Source organism: Carettochelys insculpta, chromosome 1 (assembly GCF_033958435.1).
Source record: "Carettochelys insculpta isolate YL-2023 chromosome 1, ASM3395843v1, whole genome shotgun sequence".
In the NCBI taxonomy this organism is placed as follows: Eukaryota; Metazoa; Chordata; order Testudines; family Carettochelyidae; genus Carettochelys; species Carettochelys insculpta.
Window position 1 is genome coordinate 85626852 of NC_134137.1, and position 17607 is coordinate 85644458.

At 50.2% G+C, this 17607-nt stretch overlaps 1 protein-coding gene across 6 annotated transcripts in view; it reads left to right on the top strand.

Moving 5' to 3' along the window:
- PIBF1 (progesterone immunomodulatory binding factor 1) overlaps window positions 1–17607 on the top strand; it is a 225793-nt gene that overhangs the window by 58994 nt on the left and 149192 nt on the right. For all 6 annotated transcript variants that reach the window (XR_012643092.1, XM_074982867.1, XM_074982868.1 and 3 more), the window contains one exon: window positions 14660–14758. Coding sequence is in view for 5 of the 6 variants with exons in the window: in XM_074982867.1 (XP_074838968.1) it covers window positions 14660–14758 (99 nt within the window). In the remaining variant the exon portion in view is untranslated. The remainder of the gene's footprint in view (window positions 1–14659; window positions 14759–17607) is intronic.

Genomic DNA, 17607 nt, shown 5'->3' on the forward strand with positions numbered 1-17607 from the left:
GCTCCTAGTGGGGCTGTCAAGTAATTGCAAACAGGAAATGAAATTCAGAAGTTCTCAGGGCTTTTCGTGTGTACCTGGGAGTGGAGCAGAGTTTAAAGCGCTGGCAAGAGTGGTCACACTAGGGCAGAGCGGGACACCTCCCACCGTTCTAGACCATCAAATTGAGCGGTATTTTGTATGCACTGCCACAAAATTATAACCTGGAAGATTGAATTACACCACTCTTCTCATGAATGTGGAGTACCAGCGTCGAATTTAAAAGTCTTTAAAGTCAGCAGAAGAGGCTTGGTGGTATATACTCATTTGTTATAAAATTGACCTAACCTGGCTAACTTCACCTTAATCTCATAAATGTAATTTTCTCCTACTCTGAAAATTAAGTCCTAAGCTATTTGAATGTTGTGACCAAAATTAGTGTATATTTTTTCCATTACTTTCTGTTTGCTAGGTATAAAATTAGGATATCATCATCAAAACTCAAGCCTTGGGGCTACATCAGTTCTTCTTCGAGTGATTGTTTATGGGCATTCCAAGTTGGGTTTGTGCTGGCGCATGCCCAGTTGCTGGAAGCTTTTTGCCCTAGCCAGTAGCCATATGGTCGGTGTGGTGCCCCCGAGAGTGGTGCCTTCATGATGATCAATATATGCACGCACACACACACCCCACCCCCCGTCGCAGTTCTTTCTCACCGCACTGTCAGTTGCTGGAGTTCTCTCTCTACTCTTCTCTCTCAGTTCGGCTGGTAGCCATAACCTGTAGATTAGTTAGTTATTGTGAAAAGTTGTAAATAGTTTAGATATTCTTTATCATCTGTAAATAGTTATCAGTTTAACCCCTCTTGGCACTTCGGCGCTGGGGGATGCTTAGCTCTCCAAGTTTCAAGACCTGTTAAAAACGTGGCAAACAGATGCTCAAGAGTGACCTGCACAGGACTTAGTTGCCTTGGTGAGGCACACCTTCATGAACGTTGCTCCACCTGTAAGGCCCTCATGCCTAGGAATCTAAAAGACAGAGCGCAATGTTTAAAAGTCCTACTAATGGAAGTGGCCTTATGCCCGGACATTTCCCCTGTGGGAGCTCAGAACAGTGCATCTGCAGGGCAAAGCGCTCTGGTACCAGTGGTGCTATCAGAAGGGTCCCAGCATCAGCACCGGGTGTCGGCGCTTAGTGCTGCAAGGTGACACAGAAGTCAGTCTCCGGTGGCTCGCAAGAAAAAGAGGCATGAAAGGGGCCGGTCCCCAGAGAGGGTAAAGTGCCAAGATCCCTCTAAGGCGTCTGCCAGATTGCACCATGAGTTGGGTCACGAAGTGTGGGCACTGATGTTGGCACGAGGCGGGAGCCTGTGCTCTTTGAGGCTTCCCTCAATGCCGAGACATTCAGTGCGGTGTAGGGCCTGTTACAGATCATGGTTCGGGGGCCAGTGCTGCACTGGGAGTCCTCATCTCCACTGGAGGGACCATCCCAGACACAAGTACCAATGCAGAACACCAGGCAAGCATCATCTTTTATGGCGCTGATGCTGTTCCTGGCACCAGAGCAGCTTCCACAAGGCAGACCACCTACGATGACCCCATTTAGCATGCCTTACCACATGGCACAAGGTCAACAGGAATCTGCCTAAGCCCTGGGTCCTGTGGCACCACCCTGGTTGTCGGTGTCAGAAGCAGCATCAGAATCCGACTCGTATTACTCCAGCTTGGCTAGGAGTGGGAGTATGATGATGTCACACTACAGCAGCCTCAGGCACCAGAGCCATCACTCTGCGGATGAAGGTTGGTAGGCATCCTCCCAAGGTGCAGACAGTGCCCTCTTTGGACTCCATGGGCGGTCTATGAGATGCAGGGGCAGGCTGTGGGACTCCCACCTAGGGCACCTGGCACTCCCCAAGTGCCATGGGTGGCACCGTCAGTGTCATTGGAGGCGCCTCTGCCGGAACAGTCGCAGGGGCTAACCATGTCGAGTCCCCTTCAGTGGGTTCAGCACTGCCCATGCAGGCACCAGGACCTGTGTCACTGTAGGTAACAGCACCGGTGGGCCCCGTGCCATCCCAGGTACTGAGTTAACCCGACGTGCCCCTAGTGCAGCCTGCCATATTCTTAGGCATTCTACGCCAGGTGCAAAGCGCAACACCACAGGCCCTGAGTGCCAGGGACCGAAACAGGGGATTTAGGCTTACTGCTCTTGCCAGGAGGCATGAAAGGAGCAGATGCATCATCCTTGTCCTCCCCACATGCGGTCTTGTCTGGGTCCTCAGTGTCCCCTGTCATAGAGGATGGTAGGGCGTATCAGCAGTTGCTGTGCAGGGTAGCCCAGGGCCTGGGCATACAAGCTGAGGAAGTCAGGGACAAAATGGACCCAGTGACAGATATCCTCTCGGCAGTGGGGCCCCCAGGAGTAGCACTGCCCATTATTAAAACAGTTGCCAGTACGGCAAAGACAGTGTGGCAGGACCTGGCCTCCGCTCTACCCACAACCAGAAGGAACAAGCATCGGTACTTTGTTCCTGCCCAGGGTAATGAGCACCTGTTCTCCCACCCTCCCCCTGACTCCCTGGTTGTCAGTGTGGCAAATGATAGGGGGAGATGGGTTTCAAGGCCCATCCCCTACAGAGAGTCCAAATGCCTAGACTTGTACCGTAGAAAGGTTTATTCAATGGGAGGCCTACAGTAAAGGATTGCTAACCAGCAAGTTCTGGTTAGCAGGTATGCATACGAGACTGCCAGCTCCTTATCTCGCTTCTCAGAGCTGGTCCAGCCAGAGAATAAGCCTGATTTAAGGTGGTGGCGAGGGAGCATAAGTTCCTGTCCAGGGCAGGTCTGCAGGCGGCGCTGGACGCAGCAGATGCTGCCACTAGTGTCATGGTCTTGGGGATAGCCATGTGTAGGGGGGCATGGTTACAAGTTTCAGGACTCCCCTATGAGGTCCAACAAACCATCCAGGACCTACCCTTTAAGGGGCCATCCCTATTCTCTGAAAAGAAGACAAAAGGCTTCACAGCCTAAAAGACTCAAGGGCCACCTTACTCTCACTTGGCCTGCATACCCCTACAACCCAACATCAAAACTTCACTCCTGCGCCTCTGTTCAGACAATTTCCTCAACAACAGAGGAATACTAGTAGGAGAAGGGGTCGTACGAACAGAACATGCCATGGCCAGCAGAACCAGGGCCAGGTTCATCAAACCCCCCTTCCCCCCCCACCAGGGTCTAAACAACAATTCTTCCTCGAGTGTCCCTGTGGGTGCTCCACGATAGGTGTCGGGCTCGCCCCGGCGCCGCAGGTCGGATCTTTTCAGCAGTTTCTGCCGGACCGCGCGTGCGCCGCTCCCTTGCGCGCTCCCGGGAGCGTGTGCGATCCGGTCCCCGCCAGTTCCTCTTTAACCGCCATTGGCTGCAGACGAAATCCTCTCAGGCTACGGCCAGAGTTAGCGTATTTAATGTTTTTAAAGTGTTTAGAGCTTCTTTGTCAGTCTTTAGCTTAACTTAGCTTGTTATTGTTTTCAAAACAAAAAAAAAAAAGAAAAGAAGAGAGAGTAAAAAGTAAAGTTTTACAGCCTTAGTAGCGAGCGGAGCAGCAGAGGCCCGGGGACGTAAGGCCATTAGGCCTCCTGCCGCGGCAGGCTGAGTCCGAGAGGGGAACAGGCACAGAGAAGGTGCTAAGTACCCTATTAACAACTCAGACTCACCACAATGTCCTCTTCAGGATTCAAAGTGTGAGTCATGCCGCAAAGAGATGCTGGCCTCCGATGGGCACAGAAATGCTCCTTCTGTGCAAAGCTCACAGCCAGAGCAAGGAAGGACAGAGAGATGCAGCTGAAAATGCTGCTCTTTGATAAGGCCCTCCAGCCAGACGCGCCGGAGCGGCCTCAGCAGGAGGGAACCGCAGGGGCCCATAAAAGGAAAGCTGCATCCCTAACCCCATCAGCGCAAAAACGGAGGAAGCTTTCACCAACCCGATCCCTGCCAGCAGCCACAGCGAGCGGGACGGGTGGAGCGCATAGCCCCCAGCCTCAGTCACAGCTGAGCGGCGGCAGCGCGGAGATGCAGATGGCAGAGGTTGAGCCTCCGATAATCAAACAGCCGCCCTGCACCGGAACCGGCGGCACCGCAGCTAGCGGCACCGACCCCCGGGGAACCGGCGGTGCAGAGCTCGCAGGCACCGGGGGAGACCACCCGCGCGGCACCGCAGCAGAGCGTGCCGAGCGCGGCGCAGAAAGCGGGACCGAGATCCCCGACACGGAAAGGGGCGGAGCCAGCCCCACAGGGGAGGGGAAAGGCAGCACAGAAAACCCAGCACCGCAGCCCTTCTCCAGACAGGGCTGCAGGGCTACTCGCTCTAAGCCCTCCACTTATGCTGCAGACTCCAACGAGGCGGCAGGGGTCACCTCCAGTATACCCTGAGCCCCCATCCCCGTTCCTACAGCCAGCATCACCATGGCTCGGACCACCATCACCCTTCCTGGGCTTTGAACCCCTGGAGTACTGCCACAAATCAGTCTCTCCATTATCTCAATCACCCAGACGATCTCGCTCCCCCAGACGCAGGGGGTATGCACCTCCAGAGTGGTCCAGGTCTCCATCTCCGGAACAGTGCCCGTGCTGCCATGGTCGCCCCTATCACGCGGGGCATAGACGCCATAGGCATACTCCCAGGGACAGATCCCCCCAGATGTTTCAATATCCCCGAGGGCAATCGCGGATGGGGACGGAAATGCAGATATCTCAGGGGAGTTGATTCTGGAACCCTGAGATTTTCCCTCGCAAGTATCTAGCGAGAGGATGTATCACCGTCAACAGGACCCAGAGGGGTCCAGAGAGGCTTACCCTAGCGGTTCCTCGCTATCTTCCCCTGACGAGGCCACGGCCCCAGGGGACGTCCATCCTCCGGACAATCTCAAACCGTTCCAAGAGCTGTTTAAAAGGGTGGCCTTCGTGCAAGGCATCCAAACAGCAGAGGTACAGGAGAAACACCATAAGCTCTTTAAAAACCTGAGACCTCCGGTCTCCTCCAAAATAGCTATTCCACTGATGAAGCAATCATGGAGTCCGCCACCACAATATGGCAGACCCCTGCGTCCACTCCGCCTATAAACAAGAGAGCGGATAAGAAGTACTTTGTCCCGACGAAGGGCATGGAGTTCCTGTTCAGCCACCTGCAACCAAATTCTCTGGTGGTGGAATCGTCTCAACAGAGGTCAAAAACTTCTCAGTACAAGACAGGGGGAATGGACAAAGATGCCAAGAAACTAGAGTTGTTCGGCAGAAAGGTCTACTCCTCCTCTACCCTACTGTTGAGAATGGCGAATTACGCAGCGCATCTAGCGAACCATAATTTCGACAACTACTCCAGGCTGACTTCCCTCATGGACTCGCTTCCAGAGGACAAGAAGCTGGTGCTCAAGGCCATCGTGCAGGAAGGCTACGCAGCCTCGAGGACAGGAGTTCAGATCGCCCTAGACGTAGCGGATACGGCAGCATGCTCAACAGCTACGGCAGTGGTCATGCACAGGGAGTCCTGGCTCCAGACATCGGGTATCCCGAGGGATCTGCAGGCGAAGATCGTTGATCTCCCCTTTGACACGCAGAAGCTGTTTGCTGAATCAACCGACTCGGTCCTTCATTCCAGTAAAGACTCAAGAGCTACTCTCAGGACCTTGGGGATTTACACCCCTCCATACAGAAAGAAAAAGTATTACCCCCAACAAAGATGATACCAGTATCAACCACAGCGTCCCCAGTACCACAGGGGCTACGAGCAAGTGCAACATCAACAGCACCAACAGTACAGAACTCCCAGGCGACGTTCTCAACAGAGCCGTGCGTCCTCAGGGCAGGGCCAAAGGCCACAAGTTTGACACACAGATCGAGGGCTGCACTATCACTACCATCACGCAATGTCATCCGAAGCTACTGTTCCATCATCGCCTCCGACCATTCTACAACCAGTGGCAAAAGATCACCACAGACAAATGGGTACTGGAGATCATAGTCACGGGTTACGCGATTCCCTTCCAGTCGCTCCCACCGCCACGACCTCCACCCAGACCCCACCTAAAGGACGCCTCCCACGAAGCGAGACTCAAGCAGGAGGTAGGCCATCTTATGCTTATAGGGGCAGTGGAAAGAGTGCCGGAGCAACTCCGAGGGAAAGGGTTCTATTCAAGATACTTCCTCACAGAGAAAAAGACAGGAGGCTGGAGACCCATCCTAGATCTTCGAGGCCTCAACCGGTACTTGAGCAAGCAACGCTTTTGGATGATCACAGTCGCCTCTATGCTTACGGCACTGGATGATGGAGATTGGTTCGCAGCCCTCGACTTACAAGATGCATGTTCCCACATAACTATTCACCCGGTTCACAGGCATTTTCTCTGGTTTATGGTAGGCAAAGAACATTTTCAGTACAAGGTTCTGCCGTTCGGCCTCTCCTCGGCCCCCAGAGTCTTCACCAAGACCTTGGCAGTGGTGTCAGCCTACCTGCACAGACAGGGGGTGTTTATATTCCCATATCTGAAAAACAAAACAAAAAAAAAAAAAAGACTGCCTACTGAAAGGGGCCTCAAAGGAGGAGGTACTTCGCATGATACGCGTCACAGCAGACACGTTCTCTTCGCTGGGCCTGGTCATCAATTTGGCAAAATCAAAGATAGACCCCGCACAGGACATAGAGTTCATAGGGGCGCGTATAAATTCCATCACAGCAAGGGTTTATCTATCAGATGCCCACTTTTCGTGCCATTGGTTCCCTCGTGCAAGTCATCACCTTCAGCCCTACGGTGCCGGTTCTGACGTGCTTACACCTGCTGGGCCACATGGCAGCAGCAGCGTTTGTGGTAAAGAATGCCCGATTGCATTGGCGCAGCATGCAGCACTGGCTGGCGAGCGTCTACAAACCGGCAGCACACACTGTCCACAGGGTGGTGTCACCCACGACAGAGGTGCGCAGATCCCTGCAATGGTGGGTGAACCCCAAGAACATGCTAACAGGGGTGCCCTTTCACCAATCACAAATATCTGTTTTTCTCACTACCGACACCTCCCACATAGGGTGGGGAGCACACGCGCGAAAAGGTGACGCAAGGACTGTGGTCCTCCACGGAACAGTCACTGCACATAAATATACTGGAGCTCAGAGCAGTGTTCAATGCCTGCAAACACTTTTGAGACCATATACAAGGCAAAGTAGTCGGGATCAGTACAGACAATACCTCCACCATGTTTTATATAAATCGGCAAGGAGGAGCTCGGTCCCGTGCCTTATGTGCGGAAGCAGTCCGATTGTGGAACTGGTACATCGCCAACAATATATCCTTGCAAGCCTCGTATTTACCAGGCGCTCACAATGTGAAGGCAGACCAGCTGAGCAGGCGCTTCGCACTCGCACACGAGTGCCAGATCTGTTCCGATCTACTACGACCGATTTTTCACACATGGGGATATCCCCAGATAGACCTGTTTGCCACTCAACACAACAAGAAGTGCCCACAATACTGCTCCAGGGCAGGACTGGGACGGGGGTCCCTGGGGGACGCATTCGCGATCTTGTGGAGGGGCCCCCTGCTCTACGCCTTTACTCCCACAGTGCTTATCCACAAAGTCTTGCAGGAAGCCAGGAGAGAGAGAGCCCGAATGATCCTAGTAGTCCCAACGTGAGATCGACAGCAATGGTTCCCCTTACTCCTGCGCATGTCGGACCGTCCACCGATGCCCCTCCCGGTGGCGCCGGATCTGCTCACGCAAGCCCAGGGGTCCATAGTGCATCCAGACCCCTGAGGCCTGTGACTGCAAGCATGGTTAATCCATGGCTCAGCTCCCTAGAGAGAACGTGTATGGAGGGAGTGCAACAAGTCCTAGAAAGTAGCAGGAGGACTTCCACCAGGAAGCCCTATAATCAAAAATGGACTCGATTCACTGCATGGTGTTCTACCAAGCAATTAGCCCCCCTTGCTGCGCATATACCTGTAATACTAGAGTATTTACTGGACCTCAAGAGAAGCGGACTCTCCCTATCCTCGTTGAAGGTCCACCTGCCGCTATATTGGCTTTCAGACATGAAGAGGAAGGGCTCACAGTGTTTGCCCATCCCATGGTTACCAGGTTCCTCAAAGGGCTGGTAAACCTATACCCCCCTCGGAAACCGCTTCCACCTTCGTGGAGCTTCGACCTGGTGCTTAATGCGCTAACGGGACCACCGTTTGAACCCTTAACCACGGTTTCCCTCCATCTGCTTACGATAAAGACGACCTTCCTTCTTGCAATCACGTCAGCTCGCAGGGTGAGCGAGCTTGCGGCAGTTATGGCAACGCCACCCTGCACAGTAATTTCCAAGTAGGCGGTAACCTTACGGCTGCATCCAGCCTTTGTTCCCAAAGTTTCTTCAGAGTTTCATATTCACAAACCTATAGTTTTACCCTTGTTTATCCAAAGCCTCATAACTCCAACAAAGAGGCATGCCTACACCTCCTGGACGTGAGGAGGGTACTGGCTTTCTATATAGACAGGACTAAGTCCTTCCGGAAAACGGATAGACTCCTAGTCTCTCTCGCTCCCAAATCAAAAGGAGAAGGTCTCTCTTCTCAGACAATCTCGAAGCACATCGTATCCTGCATAAAAATGTGCTACGAACTTAGAAAGACTCCTTTACTGGCCCCGCCTAGGGCTCACTCCACTAGGGCGGTGGCGACATCAACAGCCTTTTTCAAGGGCATTGCGCTAAAAGACATTTGCAGAGCGGCGACCTGGTCATCCTATGACACCTTCGCCAAGCATTATGCCCTTCACAGGGTATTCCAAGAGTATACCCGTCTCTCGACAGCGGTCCTCTCGGGGACAAGCTGCACATAAACCGATTACCCACCTCCTATCTTGGGTTACTGCTGGGTATTCACCTATCATGGAGCACCCACGGGGACACTCGAGGAAGAAAGAGAAGTTACTCACTGTAGTAACGATGGTTCTTCGAGATGTGTCCCTGTGGATGCTCCACCACCCGCCCATCCTCCCTGCTTCGGATCTCTGTTTAGTATTTTGCAGGAGCATCCGAGGCGGTTGGTCAAGGAACTGGCGGGGACCGGATCGCGCACGCGGCCGGGAGCGGCGCGCACTTGCGCACGCGCGGTCCGGCAGAAACTGCTGAAAAGATCCGACCTGCGGCGCCGGGGCGAGCCCGACACCTATTGTGGACCACCCATGGGGACACATCTTGAAGAACCATCATTACTACGGTGAGAAACTTCTCTTTTTAGTGTCATTGTTGGGAGCGACACACCAGTCACGAACCCAGTTCCAACTCAGCTTTTGTTTTTGTTCCACCTATCCCCCTTCTACTGTGCCTGGTGCAACATAACTTCGGACCAGTGGGTCCTACACACAGTGGAAAGGGGACACGCTATCCAATTTTCCTCATACCCCCCTTCCCACCCACCTTCCCTGTCCTCCTTCAGGGACCTCTCTCACGAGACTCTGCTCAGGCAGGACATGCAGTCCCTTTTTCAACGTGGGGCTATAGAGGAGGTTCCCCATCAGTTTTGGGGACATGGATTTTATTCTGGTTATTTCCTAATGCCGAAGGCAAAAAGTGGCTAAGGCCCATTTTGGACCTGCAAACCTGAACAAGTTTGTAAAAAAGATAAGGTTTCATGTCTCTGGGCCTAATCATTCTGGTGCTGCAACAATGGGATTGATTTGCTGCTCTCGGCTTACAGGACGCATATTTCCACATAACAATTTATTCATCCCACAGGAGGTTCCTCCGTTTTGTGGTTGGAAGGAGCCATTATCAGTTCACAGTTCTCCTGTTCAGCCTGTCTTTGGCCCCAGAGGTCTTCACCAAATGCATGGCAGTGGTGGCAGTCTTCCTACACAAATGTGGGGTATACCTCTTTCCGTACCTAGACAATTGGCTGGTCAGGGGTCATTCACAGCGCCAGGTAGAATAGCACATACAACTGATATGACAAACATTCGACACTCTTGGTCTCATGGTAAACGAGGTGAAGTCGGGGTTGACCACAAGCCAGGTAATAGAGTTTGTGGGGCCTTACTGGATATGGGGCAGGCCAGAGCCTTCCTGACACAAAGCAGGTTTCAGGCCATGGCGTCTCTTATCCATGAGTTGATCAGGTTCCCCAGCATGATGGCCAGAGGCTGCCTAAGGTTGTTGGGTCACATGGCAGCATGCATGTTTGTAGTGTAGCATGCTGGGCTGCGAATGCGTCCCAGCTGTGGCTCGCTTCAGCGTACGGACCTGTCAGAGACAACATAGACATGTTGGTGACAGTCCCACACAGGTGCTGTTAACCCTGCACTTGTGGCTGGATGCCTGATTGGTCTATATGGGAGTGCCCTTCAACTGTCCCACAACCCTCTCTGTCCCTAGTCATGGATGCCTCAGACTTGAGCGGGGTGGGGCACATCTGGGAGAGCACCAGACCCAGGCCCTGTGGAGCAAGGAGGACGCCTAGCTCCATATAAATGTTTGAGAACTCGGGGCCATCAGGCTCACCTGTGAGGTGTTTCAGGACAGTCTAAAAGGTCATTTTTGTAGCTGTGAGCATGGACAATACCCCAGCAATATACTGTATAAACAAACAAGGGGGCATGGTGCATGCTCCTCTCCTCTGTGTGACAAGGCCTTCAGGCCTGGGGAGTTTTGCATTCAACATCAAAATTCTCCTGAAAGCGCATTATTTACTGGGGGCCCACAGATCCCTGGCAAACCATCTCAGCAGGTCGTTTATGGACCACAAGTAGTCGTTACACCCGGCTGTGCTGTATGTAATTTTCCGTAAGTGGGGACATCCCCAAGTAGACCTATTCATCTCTCACCTCAATACGAAGTGCCAGACATTCTGCTCATACCAGAATCAGAGCAGGGGCTCCTGGGCAGATGCATTCAGCATTCACTGGTTAGACTCTCTGCTTTACACCTTCCCTCTGGTGCCGCTCATCCACTGGACCCTACTCAAAATTCGGTCAGACTGGTCATTGTTCATCCTAGCAGCCCCAGTGTGGGCTCGGCAGCACTGGTACTTGACCCTCCTGGAGCTGTCTGTCTGTGACCCAATGGCGCTCTCATTATGCCCAGACCTGTTCACTCAGGAGGAGGGGAGACTGCAGCACCCCAGCCTTCAAGCACTACACCTCCCAGTATGGAAGCTCGATGGTTGAAAGCGGTGGAGCTCTCGTGCTCAGAACCTGTGAGAGACGTGTTTTTGAACAGCAGGAAGCCCTCCACAAGGGCAACATAAGTCGCCAAATGGAAAAGATTTTCTATCTGGGCAGCTTAAAAGGGGTGGATCCCTGGTACAGACTCCAATACCAGTTATTCTAGACTACTTGCTGTTCTTGACTCAAGAAGGGTTATCGCTCTACTCTATCAAGGTGCACTTAGCAGCTGTCTCAGCCTTTCACCCTGCTCCAGGTCTGTCATTGGTCTTCTCAGACCCTGTGGTAAAAAGGTTTATGAAGGGCCTGGAAAGGGTCAGACTGCAGGTGCAGCCCCCTTTGCTGGTATGGGACCTCAGTCTGTTATTGTCAAGACTTTTATGGGGGCCCCTTTCAAATCCCTTGCTTCCCGTTCCCTCCTATGCCTTAATTACAAAACAGCATTCTTGATAGTCATTACTTAGGCCAGGAGGGTGCTGGAACTAAGAGGTCTGATGGTGGACCCTCTCTGTACAGTGTTCCACAAGGACAAGGTCAGGTTGAGACCCTACCCAGCATTCCTACCAAAGGTGGTGTCCCCCTTTCATATTAACCAGGATATCTCCCTACTTGTCTTTTACCTGAAACCTCATGCCTCCTCTAGGGAGCATAGTTTACATAAGTTGAATGTTTGAAGGGCGCTGGCCATGGACAGGACCAAACCCTTTAGGAAGCCCCAGCCGCTGTTTGTAGTGGTAGCAGACAGAATGAAGGGCCTCCTGGTTTTCTCCCAGTGAATCTCCTACTGGACAGTGGCCGCATTAAGGAATGCTATAAGCTGGTGGGGGGGCCCGCTCTCTTGATCAGAGCTCACTCTACCAGACCACAAGCTTCCTCAGCAGCATATTTGGTGCAGGTTCCTATCCAGGACATCTGCAGGGTGGCCACATGGTCCTCCATACACATGTCTACGGCCCATTACGCATTGACACAGCATGCTAGAGATGACACTGCAGTGGGCAGGGCTGTACTACATTCCATCTGGAGCTCCGACCCCACCTCCTAGGCACTGGTTTGTATTCACCCAACTTGGAATGCACATGAGCAATCACTTGAAGAAAAGACAGGTACCTGTTCTGTAACTGGTGTTTTTTGAGATGTGTTGCTCATGTCCATTCCAAAACCCTCCCGCCTACCCCGCTGTTGGAGTAGCCAGCAAGAAGGAACTGTGTGTGGGGTGGGGCCGGCAGTGCATATATTGGTCACCATGCAGTCGCCACTCCAGGGGGCACCACACTGACCCACTGGCTAGGGCAAAAAGCTTCCAGCAGCTGGGCATGTGCCAGCACACACCCAACTTGGAATGGACATGAGCAACACATCTTGAAGAACACCAGTTACAGAACAGATAACTGTCTTCTCTTTTCAGAACTTTCAATTCTCTATTTTGCAATCTTAATGTTCTTTAATATAATTTTTGTGAGTCATTTCTATGTATGAATGAAGATTTAGTCATGCATAGGGAGTTCAGGTAATCAAATTCTTACAGGGTTAGGCCCTAAGGCCGTTTCTACACAGGCCACTTTCTTTGAAAGTGGCATGGTAACACATGGCCCGAAATATGCTAATGAGGCATGGATGCAAATGCCTAGCACCTCATTAGCGTCATGTGATTTGGAGTCCGGAAGACTGTTCTTCCGGACTCCAAAACGCCATGTAGAATGCATCCCTGGGGGAGCTTCCGAAAGGAAGTCCTTCTTCCGGAGCCCCTTCTTCCTGAATTTTTTTGGGAAGAAGGGGCCTCCGGAAGAAGGACTTCCTTCTGGAAGACCCCCCTCCCCCGGGGACTGCACTTCTAAATGGCGTTTGGGAGTCTGGAAGAACGGTCTTCCGGACTCCAAATCATGTGATATTATGCCAATAAGGGGTGGGGAATTTGCATCCATGCCTCGTTAACATGTTTCGGGCCGTGTGTTACCATGCCACTTTCAAACAAAGTGGCCTGTGTAGAAACAGCCTAAATGTGAACTATGAAAAGAACATACGCATATGCAAAGAAGTATTTCTAAGTTTGAAAAGTGGAGATCTGCTATGTTTGATTCTGATTTTAGAGCTGTATGTTCTTTAAAAATAAAATCCATCTGCTTCTTGAACATGCCTTGGAGCATGTCTGACAAATTTTGTGCTCTGCCGGTCAAAAAGTTAGGTACATTGGGTTTGTGTTAATTATCCAAATATGTACAGTAAGGTCTCATAGTATACTATCCCCCTCTTATGCAGCTGACCCCCAATTCCTACAGTAAACCCTGGAAATGCGCTATTTCCAGTTGCGCTTAACTCACTCCGCCCCCCACACCCCTGGCCCTGGCTCAACCCTCCCAGCTCCACACGGCACTGGCTCAGCCGCTTTTCCCCAGCTCCACTCATGACCAACATATAGCTCCTGTCCACCCCCGCCTCTTGCTCCAGCTCGCCACCCCTCAGGCGCGACTCCAGCTTAACCTTCCCAGCGCCAGTTCAACCCCTCTGCCAGCTCACCACCTGTGCGTGGCTCTCGCACAAACCATACCCACGCCCAGCTCTGGCTCTGGCTCACCACTCTTCATTGGTGGCTCGGTCTCAAATCCCCTCCCCAACCTCCCCCACCCTGGTTCAAACTCTCCATTCAAAGCCTTGGTTCCATTCTCTTGACCAGTTCAACCCTCCATGTGTGGCTCCCATTCAAGTCCCTCCCTGCGCATGGCTCTGGTTCAACACCCCCCTCCAAACCCCCTGCATTCCAGCTCACCACCCACGTGCACAGCTCTGGCTCAACTCCACCCCTTGTCTCCCTGCAGCCCTAACCCACCCCAGGCTTCAGGGCCCCAACCCACCACCAGACTTTACCTTCCCCAATTGCCGCCCCACCCCAAGACTTACCTTTCTGGTGCTTCTCCGGCTGCAGAACTTGTGTTCTGCCAGGGAAAAAGCCAGACCTCCCACTTACACAAGATCAGAGTTACGTGAGGATGTGTGGAATGGAATCCTCGGGTAACTAGAAGGTCTGCTGTAATTCAGAAATTTGTATTTGTAAATTAGATTTGTAAAATTTCTAAAGCCTCCGAAAGGGTTATTTTAAATTGACTGACGTAAAAGCAAAACATATTCTTTGGATTAATACAATTGAGGAAAAGAGTCTCATTCATCTTTTGTTTTTCAAAGAGGTAGTAAATGAATTTTGAGAAACAGAGATACATAATCCATGGCAATGATGAAAGCTTTTTGAACCACTAAGTCACAATTGGTAAAGGAATGAAAAAATTAATATAAATTAATACACATGTAAAAAAATAAAATAGTCAACTGTTTGGTATCAGAAGCTACTCTCAAATTTACTTGGCTCTGTCCTGTGATTTTTGTGAACCTCTCTATAATAAGCAAAAAGATTTATGGATAAATTAATGTCCCTTAATTATAAAAATTCTTGTTCATAATATATCAGATTGCTTACAAAATAATTTTATTTTTTACTGCAGAAATTTAAGAGAAGCAAGAGATAATGCTGTGGCTGAAAAAGAAAGAGCAGTTGTGGCTGAAAAAGATGCTTTAGGAAAATATGAGCAGCTCTTAGAACAGTGAGTATCTTTTAAAATGTTTACACACAAATCGAACTACAAAGATATTTATATAATTAAATTTTGATAATCTTTTGTTCTGGACATAAAGGGATTATTCTGTATAATTCTCATCAATAGTGTTCAAGAAAGATGAAATCAAACTGGATGGGGTTCAGAGAAGGGCTATTAGGATTGGCAGAAAAGTGGAGAAGTCTATTTTACAAGATTAAAAGAACTTTGTTTTGCTTAGCACAATGAAGGCTGAGAAGGGAGATTGTTGTTCTCTAACAACAGCAATAGGGTGGTAAAACACCAGGGAAGGAGAAAAGCTATTTAAGCTAAAGAATAATGTTGGCAACAAGAGCAAAGGGCATATACTAGCCATGAACATATTTAGGCTGGAAATTGGAATTATGTTCCTAACCATCAGAAGAGTGAGGCTCAGGGACTGCCTTCCAATAGGAATAGTGGAGCAAACAACCTACTCACGTTGAAAAGTATCCCGTTAATTTTATGATCATGATAATATGACATGATTGCCTGTGGTAGCCGGGGATTGGACTCAGATTGAAGAGCTTCTTTTTGTTTCTATGTTTTGTGTTTTCATAATATCTCGAAGTGGAAAAGATTAATTTTTTAATAAGATGTGTGTTTACTGATGAGCAACCAGTGGACTTCCAGAACATTTTTTTCAAAATTCCTCTGATCTTCCCTTGTTATGTTTTGTTTCACAAAGAATAGAGGGTGTGAAGATTTTTCTCACTCTTATTTCAAGCATGTCCCTAACATAGCTTTGAAAAGAAAGACCAAGTTAGGCATCTTACCTGTGCAGGCAGTATTTAAAATAAGTGTCAGACAAAACAAGTTCTCCTCTCGTATTGAAGCTGTGCTACTCACATTGACAGGATAGCTTCATGTCTTGTGAAAAACTCCTTTCATCTGACTCTGGCTCATATAAAGTCAGAGCTCAATGCTGTGTTTCACTAGTTCAACATAGGAAATACTTTTAGAATGTTTTCGAATAACGTAATAATCATTGACTCTTATACCTATCATTGTGGTAGCCCTTTTGCTCCTTCCCAGCTGCCTCCATCTGTTTTCTTAGTTCCATATGTCCCAAGCATGTTGTAGAATGACTGTACTGGTTCTCCACTGCCACTATCTTATCAAATTCACTGTCTGTTTTGGTCAATTTCATGGTCATAGTATTTTTAAAATGGTCAATTTCATGATTTCATCTATTTAAATATGAATTCCATGATGTTGTAATTGTGAGGATTTTGATTCAAAAAGGCATTGGGGGATAGTTGCAAAGTTATTGTAGAGGGGGTTGTAGTAGTGCTACCCTTCTGCACTGTTGCTGGCAGCAGCACTACCTTTAGAGCTGGACATGGCACCTGCTGCCTGGGACCTCAGCTCTGAAGGCAGAGCCAGTACGAGCACCATCACAGAACATATGGTATGACACAGTATTGCCATCCTTATATTTGGTGCTGCTGCTTGCAGAGGTGGTACCTCAAACAGCATCTGCCACTTTCTGGCTGCCCAGCTTTGAAGGCAGTACAAACGTAAGGGTGGCAGTACTGAACACCCCCTAAAATAACCCTATGACCCCCTTCCCCCCCCTCAACTCCTGGTTGTTATAGCTTCAAGTGATACAGGCAGGGGTGCCTTCCACAAGCCACAGTCTACGCTCACCCTCACCCCGGATGCTTCGGAAGTGAATGGACTGATAGGTCCCATACCTTGTCACTCTCAGGACACAGGGGAGGTGATCTATGGCAGAAATTTCCTTTCACTTCAATGTTAGGGAACTGGGCAGGGCATCTTGCATACCAGGTGTTCTTAATCCAGCTGTAGTCTCGACACTGACAGACAATACCTTGATGATGTTCTATATAAACAAGCAGGGTGGTACTTGCTCTTTTCCGCTATACCAAGAAGTGCTGCTCCTGTAGGCCTTTTCCCATTCACTCACCTGTGTGTTTCATACCTACCAGGGGTTCAGAACAATCTGGTGGATTGCCTCAGCCCCTCGTTCAGCATCCATAAATGGTCACTCCTGGTGGGCATTGCGTATTCATCTTCTGCAGCTGGGACCTCTTCACAACTAGGAGCACGTGAGAGGGATAGCTCAATGGTTTGACTATTGGCCTCCTAAACTCAGGGTTGTGAGCTCAAGCCTTGAGGAGGTCCTTTAGGGCAAATAGATTTTGGGCAGAGGGACAGATCAATGGTTTAAGCATTGGCCTGTTAAATCTAGGGTTGTGAGCTCAATCCTTGAAGCCGTTTAGGGAACTGGGACAAACATTTGAAAAAAAAAATCCTGTCAGGAATGGTGATAGGTCCTGCTTTTGAGTGCAGGGGACTGGACTCAATGATCTTTCAAGGTCCCTTCCAGCTCCTTGAGATAGGTATGTCTCCATGTCTTAGGAGCAGGAGGGATAGCTCAGTGGTTTGAGCATGGGTCTGTTAAATCTAGTGTTGTGAGTTCAGGCCTCAAGGGAGTTATTGAGGGCTCTGGGGCAAATAAGCTTTTTAAAAAAAATAAGGGGTGGTTCTTGGTCCTGCTAAGAGGGCAGGGGACTGAACTCAATGACCTCCCAAGGTCCCTTCCAGCTCTGTGAGATGTGTATCTCCATATATTTTATTGTTGTTCTTTTTTAACTGCAAGTACCACTTGTTCAGCTCTTTCCAAAACTACAGCTTTGGGCCCCTAGCATACATGTTTCACCTATTATGGTCAGGTCAGCTACTTCTCAAAGCCCAGTGGGATAAGGGGTCCCTCATCCTAAGGGCACCAGTGTGACCCAGGCAGCACTGGTTCACCACACTTCTGAATCTGTCAGACAAGCCATTGGCATTGC